General features: G+C 42.3%; 1 protein-coding gene across 1 annotated transcript; it reads right to left on the minus strand.

Annotated features, from left to right (window-relative positions):
* Nucleotides 1-7,331: 7,331 nt before the first annotated feature.
* Nucleotides 7,332-8,633, minus strand: BECN2 (beclin 2). The gene has a single exon (XM_060644935.3). It carries the CDS (start codon nucleotides 8,631-8,633, stop codon nucleotides 7,332-7,334), a length of 1,302 nt encoding a protein of 433 aa, XP_060500918.3.
* Between the last annotated feature and the right edge of the window lie 3,935 nt (nucleotides 8,634-12,568).

Genomic DNA, 12,568 nt, shown 5'->3' on the forward strand with positions numbered 1-12,568 from the left:
TCAGGTATCGCAAAATGGTTATTTTCTATTCAACTGTTCCTTCTACATTTATAAAGTGGCATTTTTCTCTAAAGAATGTTCCCTTATCATCTGGGGGTGAACTGCAGTTTCTTGCAAAAAAAGGATCCATGAATTCTTAGTGATACCAGACATGGAAGGAGAATGATTCCAGAATGGAAGAGAAAAACACTCATTTATCATGATCTGAGGATATTGATATAGCTAAAATTCAACATCGGGTTTGGGGGGGAGGGAGGGGGGAGACGGAAGCGGGGCGGGAGGCGGGAAATGATAAAGCACTTTTTCTCTAAGAAGTGTCCTTTCCGTGGAGAATGGGAAACCAAGATCTGAATCGTGGGGCACTTACAGCAGCCAGCTTATCATTGCTTCCAGAAACACGCAACACACACAAGAATTCATACTAATATTTCTAGTTCAAATATTGATAAATTTATTTGCCAGTATACCTTATTATTTAAATTATTTTATTTAAAATTATAGGGGCACCTGGGTGGCTCAGTTGGTTAAGCATCTGACTTCGGCTCAGGTCATGATCTTGTACTCCGTGAGTTCAAGCCCTCTGCAGGGTTCTGTGCTGCCAGCTCAGAGCCTGAAGCCTGCTTCAGATTCTGTATTTTCCTCTCTGCCCCTCCCCTACTTACATTGTGTATGTGTGTGTGTGTGTGTGTGTGTGTCTCTCTCTCAAAAATAAATAAATATTAAAAAAAAAAATGATAAACTTGATCCTCTGTACTGGATGCCTGATACTACTAACCTCTTCTTTACAAGAAATCTTCAAAGATCTGGAATTTGTGTTGTATCTTACTTGCTGCAAGTTGCTGATTGATGCCCAAACATTATATAAAAGATCTAATGCCCCAGTTCTCTACCTCTAAGAAGCAGAGATCTCTTCTCCTTATTCCAGTTAACCTTGTCAAGAAAAAATAACTTGTTCTTATAGGATTTTTTTCACTGACAAAAGTCTTTCATAAACTTTATATCGTTACTTCTCAGGCCAACCATGTGAAATAAGCCATAGGTTACAAATTAATGGCCATAGGGTCACATGTGGTCCCATAACTGTTTTGACTCAAAATGTTTTCCAATATTTTCATTAGGTGTTGTGATTTAGAAACCAAGGGATTTCTTATTTATATAAAAAAAATTTTAGTGTTTTATTTTTCTTGAGAGAGAGAGAGAGAGACAAAGTGTGAGCAGGGGAGGGGCAGAGAGAGAGAGGGAAACACAGAATCTGAAGCAGGCTCCAGGCTCTGAGCTGTCAGCACAGAGCCTGACATGGGGCTCAAACTCACAAGCTGTGAGATCATGACCTGAGCCAAAGTCAGATGCTCTACCGACTGAGCCACCCAGGTACCCCCGGGATTTCTTATTTAAATCCAGATATCTAGGTTCTCCAGAAAAGTTGGAAGATTTGATACAGGGACCTGGATTGCAGGTTGAAACTGGTTGGAGCTGCAAAACCTGTGACCCCTTTAGGTAGGACAGGTGCCAAGTCAGACATTGTTACCATCTTGGTGCTAGCTAAGGACATTTGAGTGTGTGGTTCTGAGTTTAAATGTCTCTCCTGAGATGACCCAGACTGAGAAGAACTCTCCTCAAGACTTGTTTCCGCTTTGCTGTTCATATCTGTAGACTATCCATGGCTTTTTAGCCATGTCAATGGACTTCAACCCCTGTCTAGCTCCCTGTAGCAAGCTCTGCTCCAAGACATTGTCTAGAAGCTAGACCATTTTCTCCTACATAAGAGAGTTCTATCTGTGGATAGAACTACTTAGTGGTCACTGGGAGCCACTGGGATTCCAACAGGAGGCAACCATCTGGGATTCAACCAATCTCCTCCCAAGTGCTTGAAGGAAACTCTAGTTAAGGGTTATTTTTTCTCTCTAGGGCATCAGACCTCTTTGACTCTTCTCTACAAACCCCCAGAGCTCTAGGAATCAACCGTGGGTGCTAAATGTCCAGGACCCAAATGACCCTCCTCACTCTCTAGTGAGCTCAAATCAAAGGTCCCAGACCACCTTCTTAGCACCTTCCTATTACAGCAATGGAGCAAAGAAGGTGTGAGCGCAACTGACAGTTCCAACATCAGTGGAAACCTCAGTCTCTACTGGTCATAAACATGAGGGCAGGCAGGCCAGGCAGGTCTCCTGTCTGTCATCCTTGGCCACAGGTCCAACACCAGCACTTCTGAGAGCTCTCCTCTCACATACCATAACCATTCACTTCCCTCCACTGTCTTTATTCAGATTCTTCCTTCCGGTCTTGAATCTCAGTGCAGTCCTCTTTATGGTCCCTGCTCCATAATAAACTTCCTACCTTCTTCTACCTGTCATCCATGGCCCGCACTCCCCCTCATTTACTGCAGGCTTTGAAACTTGGTTTACAGTTTCCTTCACAATCCCTGTTCACCCACCATGTGCATCCCTCCACCAGCCTCCTCAAAGCTGCCTGAGCTGCTTCCTGTTAACAACCCACACTCCTACCACAAATGATCTGTATCTTCACCCCCTCCCACCTCATCTGAGGGACATATTTCCTCCTGTCCAAGAGCAGTCCTCCTAACCTCCCTCATGGTTAGACTTCTACTTTCTTGTCTCACATTATCAATTTATGCCATGCACATGCTGTATTTGTATTCTTTCCCTACAACTGTCCTCTTATACTATAAAAAATCTCAGATTTGTCCTCATTTCAAAGCTTCTGCTTCATCTATGTTCGTGTCAAAGGTCTCAAAGAATTGTCTGTATTCATTGTCTCTAATTCTTTTCCTTTCACTCTCCCATCTATTGCCAGCTGGATCTCGGCCTTACTGCTCTGAGAATCCTCACATCAAAACCAGCAAAAACCTCTTAAGTGCCATTAGGCACTTTCTTTCTTCTCTTGCCTGTTTGGAAACCTCTTCCCCTTTTCTCTTTCTCACTTCTGGTCATTTGCTTAATCTTCTAACAGTCACCTGCCATTTCATGGATAGGGCTGGTGTTTTTGAGGATACCCCACTCCCCACATGCAAACTTGACCAGTGTTCAATCCTCTATAATCTACACTGCTTCCAAAAGTGAATCTGTGACTTCTGGGGGCTTGTGTACCATGGCCAAGGTGGGTGGGGATGGGTGGCGCTCCACTGACTAGAAATTTAAACTCCTTGGCATCACATCGATGGCCCTCCAAGACAGTGCTCTTTCCTATCTTTCTTCTCTCAACAGCACCCCCTGCCCCCAACCCCCTGTACACACTGAGTTCCTGGCTGTTCCATGGCTGTGCCTTTCTATCTTCATCTGTCTCTACTAAAATAAAGATTATGATTAAGTAGATCTGGGATGGGCCTTAAAGTTTGCATTTCTTACATGTTCATAGGTGATGCTGTGCAGCTATTCCAGATATCACTTTGAGGAGACCAGAATGTCTCTTTTCTTTTTTTAAGTTTTATTCATTTATTTGGAGAGAGAGAGACATAAGCAGGGGAGGAGCAGAGAGAGAGGGAGAGAGAGAATCCCAAGCAGGCTCTGCACTGTCAGCATGGAGCCTGATGTGGGGCTCGATCCCATGAACCATGAGATCATGACCTGAGCTGAAATCAAGAGCCACATGCTTAACCAACTAAGCCACCCAGTTACCCCAGAATGTCTCTCTTCTAAAAGTGATTTATCAGGACACCTGGGTGGCTCAATCAGTTGAGTATTGACTCTTGATTTCGGTTCAGGTCATGAGCCCATGGTTCCTGAATTCCAGCCCATCAGGTTCTGTGCTGACAGTAAGGAGCCTGCTTTGGATTCTCCCTCTCTCCCTCTCCCTTTGTCCCTCCTGTGCTTGCATGCGCTCTCTCTCAAAATAAATAAATAAACTAAAAAAAAAAAAAAAAAATAGGAGCGCCTGGGTGGCTCAGTAGGTTAAGAGTCGGACTCTTGGTTTTGGCTCAGGTCATGATCTCACAGTTTTGTGAGTTCAAGACCCACATCAGGCTCTGTGCTGGCAGCATGGAGCCTCCTTGGGATTCTCTTTCTCCCTCTCTCTGCGCCTTCCCCACTCACACTGTCTCTGTCTCTCAAAATAAACAAATAAAATAAATAATAAATGTGAGTTATCTAAGTCAGTCACAGAAGGACAAATACTGCCTCATAATTCCATAGTTATGACTCCACCTTTATGAGGTATCTAAGTCAGACACATACAAACAGAATAGAATGGTGGTTGCCAGGGACTGGCAGGGAGATGGGGAGTTGCTATTCGATGAGTATAGTTTCAATCGTGCAAGGTGATTATGTTCTAGTGATTAGCACGACAACATTGTGTCTATAGTTAACAATGTTATAATGCACACTTAAAATCCAATAAGAGGGGAAAACTCATATTGTGTTCTTACCACACACACGTAAAAGGAAAACCTAAAAACTGATTTACCTTTTATTGCAGGTGCCTAAAATCTCTTCGTCTACTAGTTTATGCCATTCAAATTATTTCACTGGAAAATATTTGCCTGTATGAGAAATTTGGTGGGAAGTGGGGGATGGGAGAAGGGAAGGAGATGGATCATCACAAAATGGGACAGAATGATGTAACAGCAGGTTAACTTGATGTCTAGCCACATCCCTTAATTTCTTTTATCCTAAGACAAATACATATAGACCAGAGAATGTTTATAAACCATGAAGAAGAAAATAAAATTTCCCATAATCCCATCACTCAGTATAATTCGGTAATTTATTCATTCAATTATGCATTGAGCGTTGACTAGTGGTGGGCATTGTGCAGTTAGGGACACAGAGTAAATGAGGTGGACATAACCCATGACTCTATGAAAGCTATCATCTAGGTGAAGGGGCAGCAAACCATGGCCCAAGGGCCAAATCCAGCCTTCTGTTTTGATGAATATAGTTTCGCTAGAACACAGCTATGCCCATTCATTTGTGTATTTTCTGTGGCTGGTTTTACTCTTTAATAGCACAATTGAGTAGTTGCTACAACTGAGTAGTTGCAACAGGGATGACATGGACCAAAAATCCTAAAATATTTACTATTTGGCCTTTTAAAGAAAAAAAATTTCCAACTCTTGCTCTACAGGCAATTGATAACATGTTTCCTATGCTAAGGACCTTGTCAGGTTATTCTTAGGTATTTGACAATTTGAACTATTTCAAAATTCTTTTTCTAATTGTTGCCTTTATATAAAAATACATTTTATTTTTGTATTGACTTTGTAGTCACTGAATTCTCAATTCACTTATTAATTCTAATGATTTATCTGTTGTTTTATTTAGATATTGTCATAGTTATTTCATATGAAAATAATTTTTTTATTAAAATTTTTTATTTTTGAGAGAGAGACAGCGAGACAGAGTGTGAGTGGGGGAGGAACAGAGAGAGAGGGAGACACAGAATCCAAAGTGGGATCCAGGCTCCAAGCTGTCAGCACAGAGTCTGACATGGGGCTCGAACTCAGGAAACCACAAGATCATGACCTGAGGCGAAATCGGACGTTTAACCGATTAAACCACCCAGGCACCCCAACAATTTTATTTTTTCCCTTTTAGTCTCTATCCCTTTAATTTTTTATATATTGTACTGGCTAGCATCAACACATGTTAAATAGAAATGCTGATAGCCAGTAACCAGTATCCTGTCTCTTTCCTAATCTCAAATGGAGAGTTTTTTAAAACCCAAAACTTATGGCAGTACCTTTATATTCAAGGAATACATTTTTTAAAATTTTTTTTCCTACTTTTCTGAGTTTTCATATTATGTTTTATAACTTAATCTTTTTAGTTAATATATTTATACAAGTATTGTCATCAAATGTTATGTTAATTAAATATTCCTCTTAACATCCTAATACCTACATGATATTCCATCATAGGCTTAGAGCTTAATTTATTTAACCAATCTCCTAGTCTTAGTGTATGACAAGTTATTCACTTTCCAGGGCACCTGGATGACTCAGTCAGTTAAATGTTGGATTTTGGCTCAGGTTATGATCTCACGGTTCCTGAGTTTGAGCCCACATTGGGCTCTCTGCTATCAGCACAGAGTCAGCCTCTGATTCTCTCTCTCACTGCCCCTTCCCCACTCCCACGTGCTCTCTCAAAAATAAACTTAAAAAATATTTAAGCATCTTCCTTTTCTCATTTTCCACAATGACTTCTATTTATAGATAGTATGTATGCAGCCGTAGCTATTACAGGCACTAGCTATGGACTACAAAGCTAACATAGCTCTCAGGGAGTTGTTTGGTTAAAAGATCTTGCAGATAAGCAACAGCTTAGGCAAAAGGCAGAGGAAGTTTGGACTTAGCATGTATTGGAAATAAGAGGGTGCTGGAAGAAGTGTGAGGTGAGCCTGGAGACACACAGGGAGACCCAGGGTTGAATTTTGTCTTGAGAGCAATGGAACAACAGTTGAATGATGCATTTTTTTTTTAAATGTTTGAGAGAGAGACACACACAGGGAGGGACAGAGAGAAAGAGACAGAGAATCCAAGGCAGGCTCTGAGCTGTCAGCACAGATCCTGATTCAGGGCTCGAACTCACAAACCTTGAGATCATGACCTGAGCCGAAACCAAGAGTCGGATGCTTAACCAACTGAGCCACCCAGGTGCCCTGCAACTTGCATTTTTAAAGAAGTTCTCTGACTCCTTTTAAATCTTTAGGTCTCTGTAAGAATTCATCTGATGACTCTTAACTGATGATTGGATTGACTTATCAGCCAAGATGTTACCATCCTCTTTGGCCACACAACCCCACCAGGTTGGTCTCAACATAATGGCATAGCCCAATAGGACACACTTCTCACTTTAAATCATTGAAGAATGTATAGAAGTTTATTGAAAGTTTCTCAGGGATGAAGGAGGGGTTTACACTATATATCCCAGCCAAAACTTAATCTTCGAATATTCACCCTCCCCATAAAGTCCTGCTACATACATTAGTGACCCAGACACTTTATGAAGATTCCAGCTTTCTCCTTCTCCTCCTCCCCACCTTCCTCCAGCCCCACCCCAGTGCTTTCCCTCTGCATCTCTTGATCCCTTTTTTTAAATGTTAATTTATTGAGAGTCAGAGTGCAAGCTGGGGAGGGACAGAGAGAAGACATACAGAATTGGAAGCAGAATCCAGGCTCCGAGTGGCCAGCCAGAGCCCACAGACCGCAAGATCATGACCTGAGCTGTAGGTGGCCACCCAACCAACTGAGCCACCCAGGTGCCCCTGTTGCCATTAACTTTTTAAAGTTATAAGCATGTTATCTCTTCCAATTTTACAATTGTGATATGGTCACAAATAGTTTAAAGCAAAAAAATCTCCCTCTCCCTCATAGAAAGTTATTTTTGACAATATTTTAAAGACAGCCAAGCAAGACTACACTTAAAATTTATAAGCATGAGCTTGAGTGCCTTTGTCCACTGCTCCTCCGTGTTCAAGTGGGTTCTGATGGAATAGAACTCACCAGTGTTTCCAGAGTCTTCCATCAGGCCATTTTCCACATGAATCTTGCAGGGCAGGCAGAGACCCCACTCGCCTTTCTCAGCCTCTTCCTTGAACTGCTGCATGCAGTCCAAAAAAGCCATCATTGCGAGGTCAAATTTGACATCCAAGCAAGTAATCTGCCCCGTGATGCAGAACAATGGCAGCTCAATGGCGTCATCTGTTAAAGACTTCAGATAGGACCGGTTTCCACAGGGGAAGAGTTGATACCTCTGAAACTCCAGCCCAATCTTGTTGGACAGGGCATGAAGTAGCAAGGCTGTCTGTCCCCAGGCCATGTTGATCTCATTCCAGCTCACGGGAACAGTGGGGAGGCAGCCCAATCTGAAGCTATTGATGATGCCCACAGGGCCATCATCCCTGATCTCAAAGGTGGCACTGAAGACATTGGTCTTCTTCAGCCAGTCCCACTGGATCTGGGCATGTATCAGCTGGTTCCTCCTGCTGGTCAGCTCATCCTGCAGTTCCAGTTGCTGCCATTGTAAGTTACTGTAGTCCCTCCAGTGCTGCTCATCCTGCTGGTCCAGCACTTGAGTCTCTGCTCTGGCTGCCTCAAGATCCTCTGCTACTCTTTTTTGGTTCTTCTCCACCTCCTCCAGCTCCTGAGCCAGCCTTGCTTCCTCCAGCTCCAGGCCCTCCAGCTCCTCCTGCAGTGTCTCCAGCTCCCCGTCATGTATTCTCTTCCTCCAATGTTTGTAGTTCTGGTTCTCTGTTTCTGTGAGAATGAGTTGGGTGTCCAGCTCCTCTAAAAGTTTGTCAGTACAGTCCTCACACAGGGCGTGGTCCACATCTCTTTCACCAGTCAGGATGTCAAAAATGTCCCCAGCAGTCTTCTGGGCGTTACTGAGCATACTTGTAGGGGCAAACTCTCCAAGTAAGATGAAGTTGTTAGAACTGTCCCCAGATATCTTGCCATCATCTCCAGGGAGGGTGGAGCAGGAGGTACTATCCTGCAGCTTCTCAGTATCTGTCTCTGCTTTGGAGGCAGGGCCTCTTTCCAAGGTTTCTCCTGGCTCCCACTGAGCTGAGAGTGTGGAAGCTGTAGTTTCTTGGGTGGTCTCAAGACCTGAGGTCTCCATGGACTGATTCAGCTTTAGCGGCTGCTTGCAACACTGGCAAATGAAGCGGATGGGGAACATGGTGGAGGCCTTGGCTCTTACTTTGATTCTAAGTTTCCTCTGGCTCCCCACTTACTTGTCCATTTATACCTTTTTAAACTTCTTTAGAGGAGTAATTCCTTCAAAATGCATATCTCATCTTGTTGCTCTTCTTAACGACTTACTTTGGTGCCCTCCTTAGATACTCTAGGGTTCCTTTCACTCCTTTTAGACAAATAATTCTTTCTAGAAGGCAAATCTGATCATCTCACTTTGTCCTTTAACATTTCCAAGGCATATCTAAAGAGTACTTCTAAACTAAGTCCTGATCATGGCACTTCCCTCCTTAAAATGGTTTAATGCTCTTGTCTTACCTTAAAATAAAATCCTATCACCTTAACCTGACACCAGGGCCTCTGTCCATTTTCCCAGCTTCTCTCCCAATTTCCTGCTACCTTTACTCATGGCTTCTCCATGATGCCTGGAGTAATGATTGCAAAGGATCTACTACACAAATTATGCCTTTCCTCATCCTGATACCTCTCCCCAAAGAGTTGGGGAATAGCAGAATAAGTTTGGAATTGCTTTCAATGTCATGGTCAATTCTGAGTCCTGATTCATCCTTGGGAGTAGAATGGCAAAGCATATTCATTGCTAATGGCTGAACTTCATTTTAATTACCCACCCAATAAAACCAAACAAATTCAAGCCATACCTGGCTTTGGGTTTGATCCAGCCCAGAGAGACAGAAACATAGCTGAAGGGGAATAGAGATTGTTTCAGACTGTGGTTTATCTGTTTATCTAACAACTGAATGATGCCTCCTGGATAATCCAGAATCAGTCTGTTGGAGCTTTCCTTTAGTGAAGGAATGAATGGAACCGGAGTGTCATTTTCAGCTAGGAAGGAAATCCCTGATTTCTGGAGATCTTCCCTCCAATTCTTATGTCCTCATTCTTGGGTCTCCTTTGGGAGGGTTTGAGAAGCCCAAGAGTGAAGAGGATTCTAAAGATTGGGAGCAGGGGTTTTATGTACTACTGTATCATCAGCACTTAGATAAATTGCCTTGTCCCCTCTTCCCTGTCCAAACTTTGTTCCTTTTCTTGGGCTTTGTCATAAACCTCTAGGAAAGACTTGTCTGTACCTATTGTCTCCAGTTCTTCTCCTGTTCTCTCTTAAAGCCATCAGAATTCAACTTTAATTTCAGCGCTCTATAGAAAGTCCTCATAACAAGGTCACAAACGTTATCTGTGTTGCTAAATTTAATCTCAGTGGAATAAGAAGCAAGTTCTTCAGCAAAAAGTGAAGATGGGGAAGAGATGTGTGTGAGAGTTACCTCAGTGAGTAGGAGATTGAATAGAGGAGAGAAGTGGTGTGATTGCTCTTCATTTGTAAAGGTCCACATGGGACTGGCTGTCATGTGTACATATCAAGTATACATGTCAGTCACTCACCTGAATGGGTGTTGTCAAGCAAGCAAGACTAACCAGGGAAGCAGGAGAGAAGGTGCCAGCAGGGAAGTGGTTAGGAAGGTTGACTTCAATGCATACTGGTAAGGAAAGGTGGGCGTGGGAGGGAGACACAGCAAAAAGGTGGGAGAGCTGATGTGTTTCTGTTCTCAGAGGTTGAAGGAGTATTGCAGTCAGGATATCAGACCAGAGGAGTAAATACAAGAGGTAGTCGAAGGGTGTGCATGAAATAGACACAACAGAGGACTTGCTCCCCATGATCTATAATCATCTTTTCACTATACATCCTGAAACAAACAACCTCCTGGCATGTGACACAGAATTCTGGAGTCAGTCTTGGGTTCTAATTTTGCTTAACTTAACAAGTTGCTTAAACATCTTGATGCTCAGATTCTTCATCTGAAAATGAATTAAACAGAAGCCATCCTAAGAGAATTGCTTTGATGATTAAACAAGATGATGTTTAGAACCTCAAACTGACATTAGTTTCCTCTCATCACCAGTCTCCTATGTGGCCATAGTCTGGCTTTCTCCTTCTCCTTGTGAACCTTGAACTTCTCAAAAGAGAAGTTAACTACTTCTCACTGTTTCCATATGCTCATCAGACTTCTTTCAACCTTTGCAATCCGGCATCTGTCTCCATAATTAACGGAATAAAATCGTTCTTGCTAAGATTAGCAGTGGATTCTTAAATAGCACATCTCAAAACATCTTTTCTGTTCTCTTCCAAATTGGCACTCATTGTTTAACATTCGAAGTGATTGCTATCCTTTCCTTGTGGAAAGAGGAAAACAAAGTCCTTATTTGGATTCCAGAGGATTGTTGTCTCTGATTCTCCTGGATCTCTGATCTTCCTTTTCCACCCTGCTGAGCCTTATCCCACCAAGAGATTCTGAATTTTTTTGTTTATTTATTTATTTTGAGAGAGAGAAATAAAGTAGTAGAGGGGCAGAGAAAGATCCCAAGCAGGCTTCATGCTGTTAGCACAGAGCCCAATAGGAGGGAGCTCAAACTCATGAACCATGAACTGTGAGATTGTGACCTGAACCAAAATCAAGAGATAGATGCTTAACCCACTGAGCCACTCAAGAGATCTGAATTTTAAAAAATAAAAATCTGTCTTTGAGATAGACAACTAAATTTTTCTGAAGCTTGCAAAGTGTGAATAAAAATCTCCTTTAAAAATTCAAGGCTTTGTACACCCATGGTCATAGAAGCATCATTCATCATAGTCAAAAAGTAGAAGCAACCCACATGCCCATTGGTGAATAAATGACTAAACAAAATGTGGTATATACATACAATGAAGTATGGCCTTAAAAAGGGAGGAAATTCTGACTCATGCAACAACCTGGATCAAACTTGAAGACATTATGCTAAATGAAATAAGCCAATCACAAAAGGACAAATATTATATGATTCCATTTAAATGAAGTACCTAGAGTAATCAAATACAATTCATAGAGACAGAAAGTAGAACCGTGGTTGCCAGGGGCTGAGGGAAGAATGATTCTCTCTATAAATCACTGTGATATTATACTTTACATAAGAAATATATACATGATCTTCTCTGTTCATGCCACAGAGCTCCTAAACCCTTGGAATGTCTTAAGCAATGAAAACAATCAAGGTGCCGTTTGTTATGTTAATGAAGTGACTATCAGAAAGCACCTAAGGATGGGGCGTGTTGTTAGGAGAATCAACCATGTGATTGGAGGGTTGGAACATTTAGTTCCATCCCCCTGACCTCCAGAGGGGTGTGAGGCTGGAGGTTAAATGGATCACCAATGGCCATTGATTTAATCACCTGTGCTTATGTAATGCCTCCATGAAAACACAAAAAGGAGTGGGTTCAGGGAAGTTCTGGGTTGGTGAACACGTGGCAATTTGGGGAGAGTGGTGAGCCTGGAGAGGGCATGAAAGGCTCACATGCTTCCCACATACATTGCTATATGCATCTCTTTCATCTGGCTGTTCCTGAGTTATATTCTTTTATAATAAACTGGTAATCTAGTAGGTAAATGTTTTCCTGAGTTCTGCGAGCTCTTCTAGGAAATTAATAAAATCTGAGGAGGGGTCAAGGGAATCATTTGATGTCAGAATTGTTTGATGTGAGGGAAATACCCACACACTGGAATTGGGAGCAGAATGCTAGTTAGTGTCAGAATATTCTAGAGTTAGTGTTTAATGGATACAGAGTTTTAATTTGGGAAGTTCTGGAGATGAATGGTGGTGATGGTTGCACATGTGGGGAGGAAAAACTTTATCTGCCCTTCAAGGTTCTTCTAGTATGCCTAAGAATTAAATTGAGATAAGACAGGGGCACCCAGGTGGCTTAGTTGGCTAAGCATTCAACTTCAACTCAGGTCATGATCTCATGGTTTGTGGGTTCAGGCCCTGCATTGGGCTCTGTGCTGACAGTTCAGAGCCTGGAGTCTGCTTCAGATTCTGTGTCTCCCTTTCTCTCTGTTCCTCCCCTGCTTGCATTCTGTCTCTCTCTCAAAAATA

The sequence above is a fragment of the Panthera onca genome, chromosome F1 (genome assembly GCF_046562875.1).
Source record: "Panthera onca isolate mPanOnc1 chromosome F1, mPanOnc1 haplotype 2, whole genome shotgun sequence".
Classification (NCBI taxonomy): Eukaryota; Metazoa; Chordata; class Mammalia; order Carnivora; family Felidae; genus Panthera; species Panthera onca.